At 48.2% G+C, this 22978-nt stretch overlaps 1 protein-coding gene and 1 long non-coding RNA gene across 5 annotated transcripts in view; one reads left to right on the top strand and one right to left on the bottom strand.

Moving 5' to 3' along the window:
• The window catches only part of KCND3 (potassium voltage-gated channel subfamily D member 3), a 101990-nt gene that overhangs the window by 66139 nt on the left and 12873 nt on the right, over positions 1–22978 (top strand). For all 4 annotated transcript variants that reach the window (XM_015650550.3, XM_015650552.3, XM_015650551.3 and 1 more), the window contains exon 3: positions 10715–10877. In XM_015650550.3, coding sequence (XP_015506036.1) covers positions 10715–10877 — 163 coding nt within the window. The remainder of the gene's footprint in view (positions 1–10714; positions 10878–22978) is intronic.
• The window catches only part of LOC117245537, a 1925-nt gene continuing 379 nt past the window's right edge, over positions 21433–22978 (bottom strand). Inside the window, exon 2 of the long non-coding RNA XR_004500286.1 lies at positions 21433–21766. This is a non-coding gene — a long non-coding RNA (uncharacterized LOC117245537). The remainder of the gene's footprint in view (positions 21767–22978) is intronic.

Genomic DNA, 22978 nt, shown 5'->3' with positions numbered 1-22978 from the left:
ATCCCATCCCATCCCAGGATCTCCCTCAGTCCCTCTGCTCCAGCCTGGCCTGGGCTGTGCCAGGGACCAGGGACATTTCCCCTCGGAGCCCCAAACCCTGCCCTGGCACTGGGAACCCACCCCGAGTGAGAAAAGGCTCTGCTCATCCTCCTGCTGCTCTCAGAGGAAACAGGATAAAATCAGGGGATGGTTCAGAGCACTTGGCTTCCACCTGAACAAAGAGATTCTCTGATTTGGCTGCCACACATTTATTAGAATAAACTTCCTGTGGCAGTGCGGTGCTTAAAGCTCACCTTTTTGTAATAAAGAAGATAAAAGAGATAAAAGATGAAAGAGTGGAGAGCATAAGAAACATCTGTTTGTTTTCACTGTCTTCTGTGACAGCCTCTGCTGCCCTGCACTAAGTGATTTTGCAGAGGGCACCTGGATTGCCCAGGGATTTATTATTTATTTTTGTATTCTGCTATAAATTAAATGAGGGGGGGAAATCGATTTCAAGGCTTCCAAAAATTCAAATTTTATTCATGGAAAAGAAAGCAGCAGGAGCAGAACTATGAGAAAGGAATGCTGAAGTCACCTGGCTCTCAGCAAAGCCTGTAGCTAACCAGGCACATGTGATTGCACCCAGGAAGAGAGGAGACAGGGACTGGGAGGGATGGGACCGTGGTTCTGCACCCATCACCAGCCCTTGGGCAGCACGGGTCTAGAGGAACATTAATATTTATTTAAATGAGCCCATTAAGAGCAGTCATTAAGCTCCTCTCCCGAGGAAGAACAAAGGCTGCATTGCAGAGGGAACACCTGGGGAGATCTCAGCTCTGGCACCCCCTGGGTGCCCCCTCCCAGATTTCCTGGGCTCTGGTGCCTCTGCTGAGCCCAGCCCGGGCTTGGCTGACATGAGCCAAAACCAGAGCAGCTTTTGGAACCTACAGAGTGTCTGTGGCCAGATTGGCAGAATTCAATAGGTGTATAAAGATGCAAATAGCATTAGGTCTGCACCAGTGCTTCAGTGATCCCTCTGAGGAGCTCAATTCACCCTGGGAACCCAGCCCTGGCCGCTGTGAGAGCGCTCACACTGACCTGGGGGACACAGGCCAGCCAGGTGCCCAAAGGACAAACTGGAGAGGGGATTTTCACACCTGGGACAGGACACAGGGAATGGCTTCCCAGTGCCAGGGGCAGGGATGGATGGGATGTGGGCAGGGGGAAGGTGTTTCCAGGGCTGTCCCTGGATCCCTGGCAGTGCCCAAGGCCAGGCTGGATGGGTTTGGAGCTCCTGGGACAGTGGGAGCTGGCCCTGCCATGGCAGGGGGGCTCTGGATGGGGTTTAAGGTCCCTCCCTACCCAAAGCATCCCAGGATTCTGTGAAATCCTTGAAGCACAACACGACCTGTCCTCGCTTCCCCCTGTTCTCTGCCTGAAGAAAAGGCTCAGGCACTGCACAAAAGCCTCCCTGCCCTGGAAGAGAGATCCAGAACCCCGAGCTGCTCCCCCAGCATGCCTTGGCAACATTTGCAATATTAGTTGGGATTTTACTGAAGGGCAACAAAGCCAACTCCTTCCAAATCTTCCTGATCTCAGTAATATCCTGGGCACACAGAGCCAGCCCACAAGGACCAGCCCCGTGTTTGAATTTCTGGATTGACATTTGGCCCATTATTAATGGGATTTGTCCCTTACATTTCCAGTCTGCACTCAAAGTTCCTGCAGAGCTTAACTGCAGGGTGAGCGTTCAGATGCTCCTGCAACCCCTCCTGTCACTGGAAAATGGCTTTGATTTGCAGTGCAGGCCAAGTAAATCCTCATTCCCTTTATCTGGTACTGTCTGATGACAAATGTCAGCTTATGGGGATCACTTTCCCTTGGAAGGGACACAAGTAAATAATCAGGGAACATGAAGAGCTTGGATTGAATTTTACATCTCAGGAAAGGGAAACTTCAATCAGCTCTATCCCAAACTAACTGGAATTTTCTTGACCCTGGAATGCAGTGAGTTTTTCAATGTCACTGGAGGAATCCTGGTGGAGGGACAGAGGGACAGGCATTACATGGCTTTTCTCTGCATAACCATTGCATTTCTTGTCTATATTATCTATTATCTATTAATATATTCTATATTCTATATTCTATATTCTATATTCTATATTATCTATGATCTATGATCTATGATCTATTATCTATTATCTATTATCTATTATCTATTATCTATTATCTATTATCTATTATCTATTATCTATTGTCTATTATCTATGTCCTGTGCAGAGGTGATGTGCAATCCCTGCTACAAATACTCCATTACAACTCACTCCCTTTGCTTCCAGTCACCCCTTCAACTTCTCTGAAACTGATTCCAAGTTCAACTTTCCCAGAGTCTGAAGCTTTCAAAAAGCCAATTCTTAAAAAGCTAATTAGTTCCCCATAGGCTTTTCTTTTTCTTTTTTTTTCCCCCCTCAGTAAATATTTCTGAGATTGCTTTTTGTATAATCAGTGTTAGCAACTCATTAAAATGCACAGTATGTGGATCATTTGGAATGTGACATGGCTCAGCATGGACACTCAAGCTGCTTAAAAAGACAGAAAAGCAAAAGATGAGGATAAAATGAAAGCAAAAACCCAGCATTTCCTTTAAGCTGACACCAGAGTTAAGGATTTAAGACAGGGCAGGGAGCCTTCAGCCCTGCTATTAGCAGAAAAGTCTAATTGCTCAATGCACTGCCTGCCCTCTCCAGCCTGTCTGTTCTCCAGAAAGATTCCTTTTAGAGAGCTAAGAAGAAAAAAAAAAATAAATAAAAAATGGATTCTCTGAGCAGGTAATTGTGTAAGGTTTTCACTGTGAGTAATATAAGGATTCTTCTTGAATTAATAATGAATGAAGTAATTTAAAAGGCCTTTAGTGTGTGCAGCCAGAAATAAATAATGCCTTAATCTGGGATATTTTATTTTCCATTAAAACAAACACTTTTTAAAAAGTGGGCATTACTGAGCAGCACTCAGTTGCTCTCATGCCAGATGCCTGAATCAGATGGACAATGATACTCAGGACTTTTTCCTCATATTTCAAGCGTGTTCCTGATGCCTGATGGAAAGCAGGGAGGTTGGAAGGATCACTTTGGGTCACCAGGGGAAATTCCAGCTGAAGGAATGCCAAGCTGTTCCTCCCTGTGCATCCCCTGTTTCCAAAGGCACAGCTTTGCTTTGTTCCCTTTCCTGCTGTCCCTTCAGCTCCATTCCCTGCCGAGGGAACACTGAACCCAGACTGATTCACCCTGCACACAACATGAACTCCACATAAATGCCTAAACAGGCTTACTAGGGGGAAAAAATCAGAAAATGACTTTAAAGTGGTCACCCTTTAGACTGGAAAACACTGCATGCAGAACTTCAGCTCTTTTATAATTTTATTTCTCGTGTGACTTTCGTGTTCTTTGGCTAGAAAAGGGGTGGTGTGGCACTCACCCTAATTAGCAGCTGTTAGTCTGGACAACACAATGTGCTGTTGTGTCTCCCCTGCCAACACAGAAGTGCTGTCAAGCAGAGGTCGCTGGTTTTGGCCACCGAGGTGTCTGGGCACTGCTCAGGTCCCCAGCCAGCAACAAATCAGGTGCTGAAGAGCTCATCAAATGAGTCACTCTCAAAATATCCCCTGCAGCATCTCTGGTGATCCTGCATCTCCCTGCAGCACCCTCAGCCTGGAAACAGGCAGCTGGAGGATGGCTGGAGGAGCTCATGGCACAGGGACATCAGAGGGCAGGGGACAGCTCTGTGCTGACAATGAAAGGGCTTTGCAGAGGCTGCTCTTTTCCAGCAGCCTTTTTATTGTGCCAGCTTCTCATCCTGGCTGGGGCACAGAGCTGGGGAGGGGCTGCTGGCTCTACACCTCCATCAGCACGGAGCTGGTGGCTCCAGGGGTTTCTTTAGGCAGGGGAGGGGGCTCTGAGACCCCTGGAGCCTTCTGTCCCCCTGAATCTCCCCCAGCCCGATTCCATGGGATGGGTGAGCAGCTCCTGTGGCCTCCTCTGGACTCATTCCAGCAGCTCTGGGGTCCCCCAGGAGCAGCACAGGGGGGACAGCACCTTCCTTGTCACCAGCAGAGCTGTCCTGGGGCACACAGCAGCTCCAGCCCTCCTGCCCTGCCCCAGGGGGTGTTCAGACCCCTCGCAGCAGCCCCAGGGGTCTCTGGTGGGGCTGGGGCCAGCACAGGAACGAGGGGACGGTGGATGCTTCATCCATTCATGGTCAGGCTGTGCTGCTCCTTGTCGAGGTGTTGATGTGGGCAGGGGACATTGGCTGCCCAGAAGTGCAAATCCGTGTGGCTTTCCCAGCCAGGGAAAGCTGAAATAGCTCCTGGAGCTGGGACAGAAGCAGTGCTCTGCCCAGTTCAGTATTTCTGCCTCACACGGCATTAACAGCTCCTTGGGAGCTGCTTTATCTCTCTGACCTTTTGCCCCGTACAGCAGAGACAAAAGAAGATTCTGCTCCAGCCTATAAACGTCTGCTTTTAGGACAATAGGGACAGAATAATATCATTATGTACTGTACAATGGACCATGATTTTGAAAGCCTTTTGCATGAAAGAGCTGGAATAAAGGATGGAATTAGCATGTAGCTCTCCAGGTGCAGGAGATCCCTTTTTGTACTCCAAGCAATTCACTCGGCAATGTTGTGATTCACACCAAGGAGAGGAAAATGGTTCAAACTCAGCTGGAAGGTTTCAGTGGCATTGCCAGACTGGGGATATTGCAGGTGACAGCTCCTGTCCCTCATTTCGTAGGTGCAAGTCCAAGGAAATCTTGCTAATATTGCTTTGAACCCGCAGTGAAATAATGGCTGTGTCACTTCCAATGATCCAACAGAAAAGCAAACGTCGCTCGTTCCCCTCTGGCTTCTGTGTGTGCTGGACGAGCAGGAAATCAACAGCTGCCAAGAGGGGCTGGGGTGGTTCTTGGATCTTTGCTTTAGGGTTTAATTCACCATTCCTCATCCCCCCTGCTGGAACAGCTCACCTGTGCTGCCGGGCCAATGCTTTGGGTTGGAAGGCACCTTTCAAAAGCCATTTATTCCACCCCTGCAGCGAGCCAGGGACATTTTCATCTGCTCAGAGCCCTGTCCTCTCAGCCTCACATCTGCAGGGGTGCCCAGCTGTGTTTTACAGAGTCCCAGGAGCACAGACTGCTTGGGGCTGGGACCTGGGGGGCTCCTGGTGCCTCCTGCAAGGCTGAGCTGTAAAGCTTTGGAGCAAGAGGATCTGCGAACAGGCTGTCAAACGAGAGCCTTGAACAGGAAAGCAGCCGTGGCCAGGGAAGTACAGAGCCTATTTCATGCTAGGATTCTTTTACATTAAATATACTTATTTCTGCCTTGTTTGGAGCTGGGCAGCTCCCCAGCTGGGTATTCAACTGCGAGATCTGGCATGGTTTCACACTACTGTTTTCTTTCTCCCTGGCATAATTCATTTGGTAATGTTTTCATGGATGCTCTAGAAATTCTGCTGCAATTCCATCCCTCAGCCAAGCTGTGAGGGATGAGGGCTGGAGATGCCTATCAGCTTATCTTCAGCACTTGGATTCACTTTGATTTTCAGTAAAGCTGTGGTCAGCAGTTGCTTAGTAGGGATTTTCCAGGTGAAGTTGCCTTTTTGATATTGTTCTGGTTTATAAATTCATAATTCCTACTGTGTTTAAATGATAAAAGGACACAGATGTAGTAAAAATCGTCTTCCTCTGAGGAGAAACAAGTACTGGTGCTTCTGTAATGGTGAGAATTAGGAAGAGAGGAGGATTATTCCCTGATGGATTTCCCAGGGCAGCCTGTACCAACCCTCACCAAAGCCAAACCAAGGGAAAAGGTGAACTCAGAGTCAGTTGTAGGCTGCTCCTTCCTCCAGCTTGCACAGAAAAGGTGACCTGAGAGCAACTGGTGGCAGGAATATTCCTTACAACAACAGCAGGCCCTGCCCAAGGAAACAGGAATGTTTGTGTGGCCTCAGGAACACGCTAAGGAGGTTATTTAATATGCAAAGGGTGGAGAATACTTAATATATTAACACACTGGTTCCATTTATTCCTCCTGGCTTGGATCAGCTTCTCAGCCTGTAGGCAGTTAAAACAGATGGGCTGAATTTGGGTAACATTCAGACCTTGAGTTGGAGCTAAAAATGGAATTTCATTGGCAAGAAAAGTAGGTCAGAAAGCTAAAGCCCCTAGTCCTAAAATGATGAAAGGCTTCTAATCAAGTGCTCCCTATTCCCATTCATTAAAGGGAGCAGGGGAAGAAAGATCTTTGGAGCCCTTTGCAGTGGGGTTTCAGTGAGGATCCTGCTCCCTGCAAGATCTGTTTTGGTGGGAGATGGGATGGGCAGCGATTGCCGGAGTCCTGCAAGATGGGAATGCTTTTCTTCATGGGCACAAAGGTAACAATTTACCCTGTGCTCCGGTCTCGGGAGGGCAGGGAGGATCTGCCAACCCTCAGTTCATGTCCCCTCGCTGTCTCTGTGCTGCTGCCTCAGGTTCTGGGCTCTGGGGCTCTGCAGGCTGGGACTCACACAAAGCTGAGTCTTTCCAGGCCTTGCTTTGCTCTCCATCCCTCCCAGCCTGTCCAGCTGCTGCAGCCTGGCTTTGCTGCCACTGCCAGGGATGGTTCTGAGCAAATGGGGAACCTGTCCCGGTGCTCCCAGTGCTCCCAGTGCTCCCAGTGCTGCTCAGGGCTCCCAGTGCTGCTCAGGGCTCCCAGTGCTGCTCAGTGCCTCCAGTGCTCCCAGTGCTCCCAGTGCTGCTCAGGGCTCCCAGTGCTGCTCAGGGCTCCCAGTGCTCCCAGTGCTCCCAGTGCCTCCAGTGTTCCCAGTGCTCCCAGTGTTCCCAGTGCTCCCAGTGCTCCCAGTGCCCCCAGTGCTCCCAGTGCTCCCAGTGCTGCTCAGGGCTCCCAGTGCTCCCAGTGCTCCCAGTGCTCCCAGTGCCTCCATTGCCCCCAGTGCCTCCAGTGCTCCCAGTGCCTCCAGTGTTCCCAGTGCTCCCAGTGCTCCCAGTGCTCCCAGTGCCCCCAGTGCCTCCAGTGTTCCCAGTGCTCCCAGTGCTCCCAGTGCTCCCAGTGCTCCCAGTGCTCCCAGTGCTCCCAGTGCTCTCATCCCAGCTCCTGCTGCCGGGAGGATGGCGATGTGCTGGCTCAGAGGTGCTTCTGGAAGGTTCCAGCTGCTCTCTGCTCTGGCACAGCCTGGCTGGGGAATTGCTGCATTTCAGCCCTGCCAGCACTTCCAGCCAGGCTCAGAATGTCCTGCCTGCCCTCCTGGGCTGGGTGTTCCCACCAGCACCCCCAAACTGCAGCTTACTGCCTCATACCCATCTCCCTGGAGGAAAACAGATGTTGCCTCTTTTTATGATAGCTCAGGTTTTTCCATCAAACTTGTTAAAGCACTGGATATTTTCTAACAGGAAAAAAAGGGAATTCTAAACTGTTGATCTAAGTTATTCAGAGAAAAAGTGGAATTTACTTCAATGTAGAACCAATAGAAGAAAAGCTGAATTTCACTTCAGAGAAAATACCTCCAGTATAAAAGGCAGTTAAGTGTGGAGGTTATTCATGATGTTTATAAATTCAGCTTTTCAGAGGAAGCTCTATTCCCTTTAGTTCTTGCCAAGCTGATAATCTGGCAAAAAGTAATCTCAGGGTTTTTTTGCTTTATGTCATCTTAGATTTTGATCCTCAGATCTCCGTTTCAGCAGGGATAGATGTATCAGAAGAAGCTCTCTAAGACTGTTTTGTTGGGGTGTTTTTGTTAGCCTGCTGAATTTAACAGCATTCTTGGCTGGGCAGGTCTTTCCTTGACCTGAGCTCAGGGCACTGAGCACTTGTGGGGGGCTCTGGGGAATCCACTGTCAGCAAACCTGAAAAAGGCAGAAATGTTCACAGGGGACTGTTCAGCTCCTCAGCTCACCATTATCCCTGCAGAAAAAGCTCCCTGGTTTATCATAACAGTGGGGATTTATTGTCAACATGAGCTACAAAAGTCTCTTTGGCTTTCTGTGCTGACAAAAGCCCACCCTGCCCACGTCCTGGGGTTTTTCCCAGTAAGGGTGAGGGTGTGATACAGTTTTCAAAAGCTCCTGTTTCCTTGGTAATTGGAGCTTTTCACCCTGAACCTGACAGCAAGTTCTTCTTGGTCAATATTTAATTCAATTTAAATTCTGATGTGGGCATTAATACTCCAAAATCCAGTTATGGGAATTAGGTCTGGGCAGTCCAGGGCATTCAGAGCCAGGGCTGGGCAGGGCTGTGAGGAGGCACCAGGGCTGATTTGGGGTTTATTTGTGTTTTACCCAGGTCAGTGAGGGCTGATTTTGGGGTTATTTCTCTGTTTTACCCACGTCAGTGAGGGCTGATTTGGGGTTATTTGTCTGTTTTACCCAGGTCAGTGAGGGCTGATTTTGGGGTTATTTCTCTGTTTTACCGAGGGCTGATTTTGGGGTTTGTGTGCCCAGCACGAGGGGTCACTGCTGGGGCTGCTCCTGCTCTGAGGGACCCTGCACCCCTTAACCACACAAAGAGTGAGGAGCTAATTACCCCTTCCTCAGTGGGGGGCTGAGGTACAGAAAGTTACAAAGATTTATTGGAGGTCACATTAAATCCCACGAACTCGCAGCCTCCTGTTGTGTTCGTGCAGCTCAAACACCCCCTTAGACCCTCTGAATGTTAATTATTACCCAATTCCTCTCGCTGCTCTAATGAGATTATTGATGAATTGCTTAAAATGCACTTTCTGGAGAAGTTTTTTAGATGACAAGTTGCCTTTTACTAAACAAATTAATGGGAAAGTTGAGTTCTCTCATTCCAGTCTGGGGAAAAGAAGTTTTGGGTTTGAAATGCCTAATTAGCACTAACTGAAATCCAATAGCTGAGTTTATTTGGCACTGTACCTGATATAAATATGCCATGGGGCCATTAGTACCTTGTGGTAGCATCAGGACAGAAATAGTCTCTCTGGCAATTAATATTGCAGGAGCTGTGGATGTCAGGGGAGGAGCAGAACAATTGCAGCTCCAGAGGCTCCTTCCTGTCAAAGCCAGAGAGAGCCTTCCCCATCAGTGCCAGGGCATGGACGTGGAGCTCCAGCTGGGTTTGCCTCTGATGAACAAAGCTGAGATATTCCAAACTCAGGGCTGACATTTCCACGTCACAGGTCAGCCCTGAGATGTTCCCAAGTGCAGCAGATCCCCAGAGGGAGGATCCAGGAGAATCCTCCATGGAGAGCTGCAGTGGACACAGTGCCCAGTGCCAGGTCCTGTCCCTCAGCCACCACTGAGCTCTTCTTCTCAGGAGCTTTGCAAATGAACTTCTCCATCTCCCCACAAAATCCTTGCTGCTCCCAGGGTTTGATCTCTCCTGGAGGGGTTTTAAAGCACCTTCTCTGAAGTCCCAGCTAAGGAGCTAACTCTCAGTCTGAATGTAAGAACAAAACTCCCTGAGACAGACTGTGTGCCAGACACTTCTTATTATACTCTGCAAATGCACAGAAGGGCTTTTTCTCCCTGCTCCAGGTCACTGAGATCATGTTTGAGGCATATGATTAATTTTCAGCCTTATTGTGTTAAGGGCCAGCAGGAGAAAAGTGAGATATTTTTTTTTAGACCAGTGTTAAATGAGGTAGAAGAACTTGTCACTTAGCAAGAGCTTTGAAATGATCTTTGCATAAAGCAACAGCTAAAAAGTTAACAGACATGAAGAGCAATCTATTGATTTGAGGTGTTCTGAGGGGTTTTGATGTGGGTGAGGGCAGGAGAAGGATTCTGGTCGAGATAAATAAGCCTTGGCTAATGGTGCCTGAAGCAGTTAACACACAAGGAGCGAGTCCTGCTCTTACTCAGCCCCTCATGCCAACAAGTTCTTGCACGGGGACAAGAAGTTCAGCTGATAAAAAGGTGGTTTGAAATGTTTGTTTTTCCTCTCTGATGTAAATTATTCTTAGCTGAACTCTATTCCCCTCAAAGCTCTTTGCTGGTCATGGACTGACATCAAATGTAAAAATAAAGTTTCAATTGTGATAAATCATTTCTCTTTACAACATCTGTTGCAGTGAGCACCAGAACATCTCAAAGATAACCACAGAAATCCCAAATACCATCTGATAGCAACCAGGGGCTTCTCTAGATTGCAGTTTTCATCTTTTCTCCACGGCAGAGGGGCTCCAGCCCTCAGAGCATCTCTGTGGCCTCCTCTGCACTCGCTCCAGAAGCTCCACACGCTCTTTATGCAACACAAATTACAGCACAAGATTGTTGGGTCCAACCCAATGCAGAGCTTTGTATGAATATTTTACAGCTGGTCTCAGTCCCTGAGAATTCACCTTTTACCAAATGCAGACTTTGAACAACCCCCAAATTTCTGACTGTGCAGATGGCAGGGAAGCTGCTGGGGTTTGAAATGGAAGTGTAAATCCGTCCTCATTTGCACCTGGATACCAGGGAATGAAAATATATGAACCTGCTCCCCAGCAGACGCAGGGTTTGAAGTTTGCTGAGCTCATCTGCAGGGAGAGGTGGGTGCAGAAGGAGCGAGGATGTGAATTTTAACACCCAGCAGCTGCCTGCAGCAGCACCTCTGTTTTGTGTCACTAAAGTGCCTTTCTTTGGTGAGCCCAGCTGGGGCGGGGGCCCAGCACCGTGAGCTGTCCCCCGCTGCTGCCCAGGGCCCTGCCGAGCCCCCGCTCTCTGTTTGTGCCCTGCAGTTATGGTGACATGGTGCCCAAGACCATCGCCGGCAAGATCTTCGGCTCCATCTGCTCTCTGAGCGGGGTGCTGGTCATCGCCCTGCCCGTGCCCGTCATCGTGTCCAACTTCAGCCGCATCTACCACCAGAACCAGCGCGCAGACAAGCGCCGGGCACAGAAGGTGAGTGACCCCAGCCCTGCCCGGGCCCTGTGGGGAACCGGTCCTGTGGGACAGACACCGGGACAGCTGGCACTGTGGGACAGACACCTGGCACTGTGGGACAGACACCGGGACAGCTGGCACTGTAGGGAACCAGGACAGCTGGCACTGTAGGGAACCAGGACAGCTGGCACTGTAGGGAACCAGGACAGCTGGCACTGTGGGACAGACACCTGGCACTGTGGGACAGACACCTGGCACTGTGGGACAGACACCTGGCACTGCAGGACACCGGGCACTGCCGGGTGAGCTGGGGGCTCCCTGTGCTGGCACCGCTCAGACCCTGCTCAGGTCATCCCCTCTAAACCATCCCCAAATGGTTCCCACACCGTGGCCAAAACCTGCAGGGCCCCCAAGGTTCTGGAAAGGGGACACAGAACAGACAAAACCCCCCAGCACCAAACACAGCACAAACAATGCAAAGGAAGTGCCTGAAGTCACACCCTGCAACAGGCACTGATGGAAACCCCAGAACAACTGCCAGTCCCCCCCAAAACACAACACACACCCCAGAACAGAACAAAATACACCATGGTAGTTCCTGCTTGGCTCTTCCCCAGGACTTGTGGTCTGAAAAGCCATTGTCATCAAATGTCAGCTGCAGAACCCCCCACCACGTGTTTTAATGTTCCAGTGGCATCCAACTCTGAGCCACATTTCACACCAGGTTAATGTGGAAACCTCACACACAACTGGATGGACTCTTGTACAAAGTTCTCCTATTATATGTCATAAAATTACACCCAGGTAATGACTCCTCTAACCACATTTTTAGCTCAAAGAAAATAAACTCATATGATCCCACAAAATTCCAATGCTGGCTGACCCAAAGTGCGACCAGGATAATTTATACATCCCACTTTGGAAGGAGAAGCTGCCATCAAATATGCACCACCTAAGGTCCTCATTCCTGCACCGCTGTGTTTTCGGCATCAGGAGCAACAGGGCTGTTATTACTCACTTTTCCTGCATATTGTCTGAAATAAATATATAGCTGTGTGCACATGCACCCTTAAATCATCGCCAGGAGCTGTTTATCCTTCCGGCTGCTTTGCTCCTTGCTGTCTCTGTAGTTTCAAATACACCCATCCAACAACATGGGCTTATCAGCACACAGCCCCTCAAAGCTGTGCCTGGAACACTGGGAATACACAAAAGCCCCTGGAACTGTGAAGGGATTACTGAATATTCCAAATTCTGAACAGTTTTTGCCAGTGGAAGCTCACTGAGTCACTAAGAGAGTATAACAGATTTACTATATCTCTATTTCAATCTGCTAAATTACACCACAGCCAGAATCAGGTTTCTACAACAACTGCAAACCAAAGGCCTGAGGTTCTTTTTCTCCCTGTGGAATGCTGTCTGCCAGAAATCCAAGACTCAGGGGACCTGATGGAGAACAGTAGTAGGAAAATGTGTTATTTCTGCTTCAGGCAAGCATCTGGGCTGTGCCTGCTTCTTGCATCTCAGGGAGCTGACAGCAGAGAGCTCAGATACAAGACCTACAAAACCACAAAATTTGGCAGTCAAAACACAAAAGGGGAGTAGCAGAGAGACAGAACTGTGCAGGAATGAGCTGCAGCTGCAGAAAGGCACCGCTGGGTCTTACAAATCCCTGCCTGAGGTTTGACATGGCACTCGTGAAAGGGTTTTGGAGGGAGAGTTGTTTGCTCAGTCACACGACACAAGAGAGATAAAAGGAGGGTAAGGGTATCCTAAAGCCCACCCTGGGGATCAGTGCATTTGGTCAGTGAATTTCAGTCATTGCAGAGTGAATTGTCAAGAGTGAGGCTGCACCCAGACACGAGGCTTTGGGATTTCACCTGTGACAGGAACAGGTGAGGTGTCAAAGCTTGGGAAGGACAAGCATGATCAGGGAGAGATTTATGGGGACAATGTTCAACAGCCCATTCAAGAACTGAAGACTTTGAGAGGAAGCTCTTGTTCTGCTGAAACAGCACCAAAACAGAGACAGAACCTGCTCCACAGCCCAGCCCAGGCACAAAGCCATGGGCCAGACAAGACCTGGGGCACAGAGAGGCTCCAGAACTGACTGCAGCTCTGTGCTCCTGGACCCTCTCTCTGGGCAGCAAACCAAGGCTTCTTCCTCTGAATCAGCTTTTCCCTTTATTCTTTGGCCTGTGATCCACTTGCTAACAGGGAAAAGTCCCACCACCTTTGATGCCAATATGATTGATTGCAGCTTTTATAAAGGTTTGCTGTATTGACACACACAGTGTATAATTTCCCCCCATTTGAATTTCTAATTCCCTTGATATTGGTGGAATTTCTCAGTTAAGGAACTTTTCTGGAGTCAGAAGTGTGAGTAATTTTCACATGATCAGCACTGCATGAATACTAAAAAGCAGGAAAGAGAGAGAATCACGTTAATGACAGTCCCTCTGGAGATGGTCAGGATGTGCAGAGGGACATTAAGGATCTGCTTTGATACCACACTTGTTCCAGCATCATCCCACACTGAACTGAATCCCATCTTCAGAAACAGTTAAAACTCTGCCCCCATCTCATTAAAGGTACAAAGATATTTGCATGGCTTTTTCAGGAAGGTTGGGAAAACCTCTTTGCTCTCAGTCCTTGAATATGAAGAACTCACCAGCAGAAGCTCCTTATAACAGAATTTAGGAGACAGCTCTGAATCAACAGTGTCTTCCTTTAGCACACCAGGAACTTAGTGAATTCCTGATCTCTTTGAATTGAAGTTTCTTGGGCATGCATTAGGATAAATGCTTTGAAAGTTCTGTTTAGTTTGAGAATCATAACTTCTATGATGTACTGGTAGATTTCAAGATAAAGCTACAGACTTGATTTATGTTTTTCTATGAACTCAGACTGAGGTTTTCCAGTGACAAAAGCAGAAATACTGTGCAAGCATCAGATTGGCTGGACTGGCATTCCCAGGTTGGAAAGGAGGGGTGTGAGAGGAGCTGGACTCTGCAGCACCAGGAGAACACAGCCCAGCCCTGGGGTCCCCTGGCTCTGATGTGCTCAGTCCTAACTTTGCCTCTCAACTCTTGAGGGGGCTCTGGTCTAGCAGGAAGAGGTATTTAAGTAATGTGAATAAAATACCAGGAGGTGGCTGTTACTCATCAGCAGCTATTCTTCAACTATCTGAGGAGAAATGTTCCTTAAAAAGAAAAAAACCCCCACCAAATACAAAACCCAACTACCAGTGATCTAATCACTTTAAAGATAAATTATTCTTTGCCAAACCTGTACTGTGAGACAATTAATTATACAGAGATCTGGCAAATCTTAATTCATTGTGCTGTGGCATCAGATTCTGTCCTCTGGCACGCAGCAAGGAGCGGGTCAGTGTGAATGGAGGAGGAATTGATCATTTGTGACAAGGTTCATTTTGGGAAAATTGTTGTGTTTTTCTCCTTCCTCAACGACTTTTTTTCCCCCCCCTTTTTGACTGATGTGCTAAGAATAGACCTTCCTGACTTTGAAATGATGCTGTTCTTTAGTGAATGTCACAGCCTTGGATTTAAAAGGGAACGTGACACTCAAAAGGCTTGACAATAGAACAACTTTGTAATTCAGATGATGCTGGAGGAGCCCCTCTCGCTGTGCTCAGTTTGCAGCAAAGATGCTCCAGGGAGGAGGAGGAGACGGGAGCTGGTGCTGGGTGGAGGACAACACCTCCCACCTCCCCACCCTGGCAAGGAGAGGCAGAGGCAGCTGCTGACAGCTCCTGCAACGCTGCTCCTTTAGCAGCAGTGGGGAAGGAGAGCAGGCCATTGTTTGTGAGCTGGAGAAGGGTGAGCACAGAGCCCTGGCACAGAGTTATCGTCCCCAGCAGGGACAGCCAGGGCTGGGGCTGACACGGGGGACAGCAGAGCCACAAGGGCTAAAAGTCAGCAGGGTTGTTCTGGATCAGAGGTTCAAAGGGTGGCCTCTCACAAAGTGAGGTACCACAGCATCGGGAAAAATGTAAATGTTCAGATGTTGGGGGAAAAAAGAAAAACCCAGCCCTGCCTGAAGTATATTCATCATTGAATAGTGAGATTTGCTAAATGAGCTGGGATAGTTGATAATCTCAGGGGGATTGGCATGGCCTCGGTGCTGCATTTCACACGGGCCACACCAAAGCTGCCAACAGATCCAGAGGCTGGGTAATCACAGTGCTCGGTTTCAAACCTGCAGTAAATGTGCTTTTGACGACTACAGCCTCTCAGGGTGTTCAATTCATTTCATTTATTATCTGGTGCCCTTTGGCTCCCTGAGAACAAGCAATGTACTGCCAAAGCCTCGAGACAGACTTCTCATTCCCTCCTGCAGGCTGCAAGCTTCCAGGAGAGAACCAAACACAGATTCAGGCAAGGCAAGGACTACCCAGGACAGAATCGTTTTGCTGAGCTACTCCCACGTAAAAGTCTAATATGGAGCTGAAAACTGTGTCCCAGGCTGTGAGAGAGCAGAGGGGATAAACTGGGCAGGGAAGTGGACACATTGTCTGGGGGATGAATGGAAGCATCGAGCACAGAGCAATTCCAGCAGCAGGGAGAAGCTGATGAGAGGAAGAGGACAGAGGGAGGGGATTCCATCTCCTCGGGAGACGGTGGCACACAGGCAGCTCAGGAAGAGGTAACTATGGAGATGCTTCAAAGGGGCTCCAGCCAAAAGGAAGGGAGAGCAGGGACACAAATGTCTGATTGCTCCTCGAGAGGATGCAGGAGCAGCCTGTTCCAGACCCTGGGAAGCTGCAGCAGCAGAGCTGGGAGAGGGGAGAGGTGCTGGGAAAGGCTGAGCTCTGGGTTTGTGTCATCCCCACACCCAGGAGGAAGGCGGCCCACACACCTGTCAATAACCAGGCCATTATAATAATTGATTTGTTACAGAGCAGGGGAGTCGGCTTTGAAATGTTCTGTTTTTCAGCTGACACCCTAAATTTTGGAGGTGGGTTACTGAACTTCAGAGCGTGGAAAAGAACGGCCAGAAAAAGTGACTGGAGCTGTCTAAGGAGAGCTCAGCAACAGAACATGACTCAGTTCCAGCAGGGGATGGGGTTGGGAACTTAGGGGGAGAGAGAAACAATAAGGTTAAAACTGGAGCTGGCTGACATTTAAAGAACATGTTTTTTTCAACCAGAATGAATCTGTGTGGAATATGTTTTTGTTGTTGTTGATATTTAACAGTCTTTGACAGGAGGAAAAAAGCTTTTTATTCTTTTATTTTTAAAAAAGATATTTCATTTTTGCCAGGCTAGGTACCTCTTTCTCTGTCACATCCCTTAATAGAGTTCAGGGGAAAAAGAAACCCAAACAAACAAGCCAACCAGGAATCCTGCCTCTTTTCTTTCATATCAACGAGGAAAGCAAAATAACATTTTCCATTAGTTCAGCTATTCCAAATTCCCCGAGTCCCAAATTGTGTAAGACAAGGAGCTGTCTCCTCTGAAAGGAAGGGCTGAAATCAGTGAGCTCCAGTTTATGGGTTCAGCCTCCAAAGCAAGCCCACACATCCAAATATTAAAGCCTGCTGTCAGCAGTGGCCCAGTGCCCAGCTGGAATGCCTTCCACACACATCCACAAGCTGCTCCACATTTATTTCCAGTTTCACATCGTGTCTCAGTCATAGCCCAGGACGTACAGGAACCCAGCTGGTCCATCCCCAGGGCTGTCCTGGGTCACCTCAGCAGTGTCAGGCTGTCCCTGTTGGGTGCCCAGCTTTGTGGCAGCCTCTGGCTCTGTTCTGTAGCACAGCTGGATTGTCCATCCCAGATGTCAGAGTAAATGCAGGCTGAAATCTCCTCGTCAAGGAGACCTGGATCAAAGCATTCAAAATGTTGGGAAGCCCTTTCCTCCTTTGGAATTGGCTGCTGGTGATCAGATTCTTTGCTGTTGCCTTCATCACCCAGTTAATGGCGAAATTCCCGGCCTGGGCTGGGCACAGCAGCTCCCACCCTGGGGATTCCGAATTCAGGAACACCCCTGGGGCAGGGCGAGCCAGGGAGCAGCCTGTCCTCCCTGCTGTCCCTGTCCCCTCTCCAGCAGCACCACAGCCAGATCTGGCCTGGGTTTTCCCCCAGTGCAGGAGCTTTGTCAGCACATCTCAGGAGCAGGCAGGGGCAGTTTCAGTGGGAAGAGCAGTCCTGACACGGCTCTGGGTGATTCCAGTTCCCAGCAGGGAACGCTTTGCTCAGTGCTGGGAGCTCACACGGGGAGAAGGGGGAGAGCTGGGATCAGCCCCTCGCTCCTGTCCCACAGAGTGAACATCCCTGAGCCATTCCCTTCCCCTCTGCAGGCTCCACACCATTAATTAGTGCTCATCCATCAGGGCCAGGACCTTGGCATGTGACACCAGATCAAACTCTGTTAATTCCTCCATCCCCTGAATACTTCAGAGCTATTAATTAGGGGTGTGAGCTGTGTGAAAGATGTTATAGAAGCGAGCTCTGGAAACACAGATCAGAAAGGACAGACAGATAAATCACAGGCAGACAGCTGCTCATCACGCTTGGCTTCCCGTGAAGCACTGAGCCTTATTTTGGACTAATGGAGAACAGCAGCATCTCTGATAATGATGCAGAAAAACATGAGGGTCTTTTCTTGCCACTTTTTTTTAAGTAATAAGTTTCTAGACAAGCTCTGACACACCCTGATGTACACCTCACAACAATTCCAGTTATTCTAGATTATTCCCACTACAGTTGGGCACCTCTTTAGCACATCCTTGGAGCAATTCTGACCCAAGCTCTAAAAATCTGCTCCAGCATTAATGCTATAAAAAAGTATTAATGTATGGAGGAATTTCTTTTGCTATTATTTCAAGAAGGGAGGGAGAAGGGAAGAGAGGTGGTTTTGTCACTCAGCTGGGCTGGTAGTGTGGGAACTCCAGCAGAGAAGAAGATTTGCATTTCAGCCAAGTTGCAGCAACCACGTAAAACATAATTCAAACAAGGGAAAACTGTCCATAAGTCAGTCCTTACACAGAACAAGGTCTGGCTGGAACCCTTATGGGGTGGATGAATACACAGACAACACACAGGCTGGAAATGAGAAGGTATTTCCTAAACAGAAGAAATAATTTCTGAAACAAATGTCCTGTGGGGGTAAGAGCTTCACTAAGTCTGAGGCAGAACTCGTTAAGCTCAAGATGAGAATGTCCAAAAAGGAGTTTATAACAGGAGGGACCAGGCCCAGGGCCCCAGGGGCTGCCTGACCATCCTGCCAGTTTTGCATATTGTGACCCTTTGAAAATCCCCTCTTTAATCACTCAGGATATCTGTGACTGGTGGAGGCCCAGATCCATTAAACTCCATATTCTGTGCATTGTTCCACAAATAGCCTGAACACACTGTTCCTCAGTGTTGGAAAAGATTAAACGATAAAGTTCATTGGAAATGATGTTCTGTTGCTTTAATGGTGCCAAGGGTAAGGTAGCATTAAAAGGAGAGGCTCAGAGGAGGAGAGGGGAATCTTTCATCTCTGGAAAGTAATGAAGAGGCCCAAAATAAGATCGAGGTCTGACTGTAAGTGGTGCCATCAAATTATATAGGAATATAATGAGTTCTACACCACCTAATTTCCATATGCAGCTCTATAACATTTCCCCCAAAGCAAAAGTGACAGAATATTTAAACTTGGCTCAGAAGCCGTTTAATGTAAAGGTTTGAGAGGAAGTAAAATCCAAATGTGCACACTTTGTTTCTTAGGGAGAAAGAGAGAGGTTAAAAGGAGAAGAAAGCTCTTAGATCCTGTAGCAGTGCTGTGCTCTGTTTAACTCCACAACCTGCTTGTCACCTTTCCATCTTCCAGAACCAACCACATCCTTTCCACATAGAATTTTAAGTCCAAACCCCAAACAAGCAACAGATGCAGGCAAAAGCAAGAAAATCAAGCACTTGCTGAATGGCTGTGATATTTCACCCTGAGAATAAAAACCAGATCCAAAACACTCACTGATGACTCAGGAGAGCAGCTTCATCTCAGCCTTAAAGGCCCAGCACTGCTCACCTACTACAGCAACCACCAATAACATTCAAACTATCAAATACTGAGGGAGAAGCATTAAAACATGATTAATTACCTTGTGTAGCTACAATATCTGCAGGTTTAAAACTCCTCGAGGTTTAGCAGTAAAGGGAGACAGGACATGGACAGAGCAGCCCTCACCTGGGGAAAGGCTGAGGAGGGCTGTGGTCTCCAGAAGGGGCAGCTGCTTAATGCCAGGAGATGTGCACGCGTGGAGACAGCCAAAAACCACATGGACAAAGGCTGGAGGTGGCTCAAAATCCGTTGATCTCATTAATATTTAAATACCTTCAGGTGTGTGTGGTTTGGAACTGTCCAAAAACCACATGGACAAAGGGTGGAGGTGGCTCAAAATCCGTTGATCTCATTAATATTTAAATACCTTCAGGTGTGTGTGGTTTGGAACTGTCCAAAAACCACATGGACAAAGGGTGGAGGTGGAGCTAAGTCAGTTGATCTCATTAATATTTAAATACCTTCAGGTGTGTGTGGTTTGGAGCTGTTAATAACCAGCTGGATCTAAATCAGTTGACCTCATTAATATTTAAATACCTTCAGGTGTACATGGTTTGGAGATGCCCAAAAACCACATGGACAAAGGGTAGGGGTTGATCTAAATCAGTTGACCTCATTAATATTTAAATACCATCAGGTGTCTGGAGCTGTTCAGAACCAGCTGGATCAGGGTGCAGGTGGCTCTGCAGAGTTAGACCAGGGGAGCCAGGATTTGATTCCAGAGGTCCTTTCCAACCTCATCGTGAGAGTGATGATGCTGAAACCAGCTCAGGTGGACAGAGGGAGAAGGGGCTGCAGAGAGTTCCTGGTGTTCAGGTTCTCCACTCCCTGCTTGCTCAGGAACAGAAGATCTGGAAAGCTGAACTTTTCTGGCAAATATGGAATTGTGTCATAGGTTGTTACTGAATAGGTTTTTTCTCCCACATAAATCAAGAGTGAGTGTTATCTCCATAAGAACTGGATGAAAATCATTAATAAATAATAATTAGGTGTTTCCTGAGCCTGCCATCTGGTAAGCATTTCTCCCAGCCAGCAGCTCCTGCTCCCTGCACTTCTCCAAAAAGCAACAAGATGAACTCAGGCTCTTCCCTCTCCTCTGCCAGCCTCTTTGGGAAGTGCAGACACCAGGACACTGCACCCTCCCCACCTGGGCAGGTCTTCACTGCCCTTCCTGCTTATTCTGAACCTCCAGTTTCTTAAAAACCAGCAAAACCCAGAAGTTACTGAGCCCTGCCTCCCATCCTGCTCAGAGAAACACGTGGGCTCCAAGATAACCAAATTAATCATTCTAACCTGTAAGTGGCTGTCATTAGTATTATTATTTTCATCATATAAATTATCTTCCAGATTAGGTCATATGCATTTTGAGATCCTGTGGTTTCCTAGCAACTCCTCTCCCCATCTCCATGCAGACACAGTGTGCCGTTTGCTTTTCCTTTTTTAGCCTCCTGTGCAGGGGTTATTTCAGTAACAGTGATCTCAGGCCTGGCCCTGGTGACCTTTAGTCTGTCACATTTTGGGGAGAAGATGCAAAAGACAATCATCCCCCCCAAAATGACATTTGCAGCAGAAGGCCAGAGAGCCACAGGCCTCCACCTGCCCATCTTCTGTGCCCAGAGCAGCAGCGCTGAGCTCTGCAGGACAGGGATGACAAAAACGTGCCCACATGTGGCAAAAACTGGCAGAATTTGGAAGATCTTAAATCCTTCTTTACTGACAGGCTTGAGCAAAGTGCCAGACCCCACAGAGACACAGGACAGGACCCCAAACACCAGGCACAGCTTGTGTCCCTGACAGAGACACTTTCCAAAGAATTCACATTTGTACACAGACATTCACAGAAAAACCTGAGCTGTTGTTTTAGAGTTGTTTCTAGTCCAATGAAGGAAACTGTCTGGAGGGCCAAACCAATTTTAGGCACCAATTTTAATTAACTTCTCTAGCTGAGTTAATCAAGATATCTACCAAATTTAATCACGGTGGGGACCCGGAGTTGGGCGCTGTGACGATCCCAGCCAATCCTTTGTGTAAGGAGAACAGGATTAACTTCTGTCCTGCCCCATTGACATTTTTTAAAATAACAACGTCTGTTCTAAACTACAAAAGCTGTGGGGCTTAATTATTTAGATAGCAAGTGGCCCTGTTTCAAAAGGGAAAGGGAACAGACCTCAGAACCGTCTCCACTCCACATGGAGTACAGCTATTAATATTTGATCCCCTGCCAGCCTGGAGGCAAAGGGAATAATGTTCATTACAACAGCCTGAGACTGAATCCACTTTCACAACTGGCTGAAGATGAGGGTGAGCCTTTCCTGCCAGAGGTGGGGTAAGCTGGGCACTGGCAGCTCCTCCAGCAGAGGAGCTGGTGTTTTATCAAGCACAGAGAGAAATGGGAATCTTCAGTGGTGACCATCAGAGCATCCCTGGAAAATCCACCACTGCATCCACTCCTGATTAGAGAGATTGCTGTGAGAAGTAAGGAACAGACACACAAAGGCACATACTTGCATTTAGAATGAACAATTTAATGGAGATGTAATTACCAGGAACAGAGGGACCATGCCATGAAATATTGCTCATCCCCTGTCCTGGCTCTCTCCCACGGCTCCCATTCCACAGCAGCAGTCCCCATGGATTTTGTTCCAGGCCACAGCCAAAGGCCAGTCCTTTCCAGGGCCGAGAGTGACACAGCAGCTCAGGGAAGTCTCCAGAAAAAGTGAAGATCCAATTTCACTTCCTCGTTGTGTTCTCAGCCCGTGCCTTGGTACCTTGGCCCAGCACAGAGATCTCACTCTCACACTGATCAGGAGGCTCGGTGTTAAAATGGGACAAGGGAATCTAGGTGAGGAACAGAAAATAAAGCCAATTTCAGATGTCCCCATTTTGGGGGGACCAAAAGAAGACCTATTTTTCAGACTGGTCATGGTCTGTGTCACCCAGTTAAAGCTGCAGACTTTACCCTGTGCATGTCTTCTCCTGAGAAACTGTCTGCTTGAGCACAAAGTCCTGAGGTTAAACAAATATTTCAAATATTTCCAATACTGAGGGCCAGAGTGGCTCACACCTGGGCAGGGATAGAGCTCCTGAAATGGCTCCACTCTCTGGACCCACTGCAGATATTTCCCTCCTGCCTTTCCTCTTCCTACAGCGTTTACCCGTTAGCACCTCTAATTAGAAGGGAAAATCACGAGCTCCATGTTATTTAAGGGATTATGCAGCATTTTAAACTACAGCACAATGTAATTATTTTTTAATAGCTGCAGCTATTTCATGTATTTACTTTTAATGGTGTTTGAGTCATAAATTAACAGTAGAAAAGAAAAAAGGCAAATCACTCGACAGAGAAGCAGGCAGCAACTGAAAAGAAAAACTAAAATGCTAAAAAGAATTATCCAAAATAATCAAAAAGAAAGAGGTAGGGTCTTAGTTTTTCTTGCTGGCATTATTCTGGACTGCTTCTTTTCACCTAACTTGTCCCCCTGGAGATGTGTATTTTTGGACAGTTATTTTATCAAGTGCCACAGTTAATGAAGTCCCAGTGCCACTGCAGGGACACAGGTCCGGGCTCAGCAGGAGCAGAGCAGGGGACAGAGACTGCCAAGGACAGAGCTGAGAGAGAAAGAGGGGCTTGAGGGTGTTGGGGGAAGGGGAGAAATGGAGAACACCCAAACCCTGAACAGCCCCTGTGCCCCGAGCACGGCCAGGACGAGGCTGCAGCGCTCTGCATCTCACCCCAGTGACCTTTGGGGAGCACAAAGGGGCTGCAGTGCCCCATTGCAGCACCCCACTGTTCCCCCAGCCCTAACTCTGTTCTGTTCTGTTCTGTTCTGTTCTCCCCACTGTTCCCCCAGCCCTCACTCTGTTCTGTTCTGTTCTGTTCACCCCACTGTTCCCCCAGCCCTAACTCTGTTCTGTTCTGTTCTGTTCTGTTCTCCCCACTCTGTTCCCTCATCCCTAACCCAAATGTCCCCAGCCCTAACCCCAGTGTCCCCAATCCCATTCTCTGTGTCCCTAACCCCAGTGTCCCCAGTGTCACTCTGTGTCCCTAAC

The sequence above is a fragment of the Parus major genome, chromosome 26 (assembly GCF_001522545.3).
Source record: "Parus major isolate Abel chromosome 26, Parus_major1.1, whole genome shotgun sequence".
NCBI lineage: Eukaryota > Metazoa > Chordata > Aves > Passeriformes > Paridae > Parus > Parus major.
This window is presented reverse-complemented; position numbering and strand designations above follow the sequence as displayed.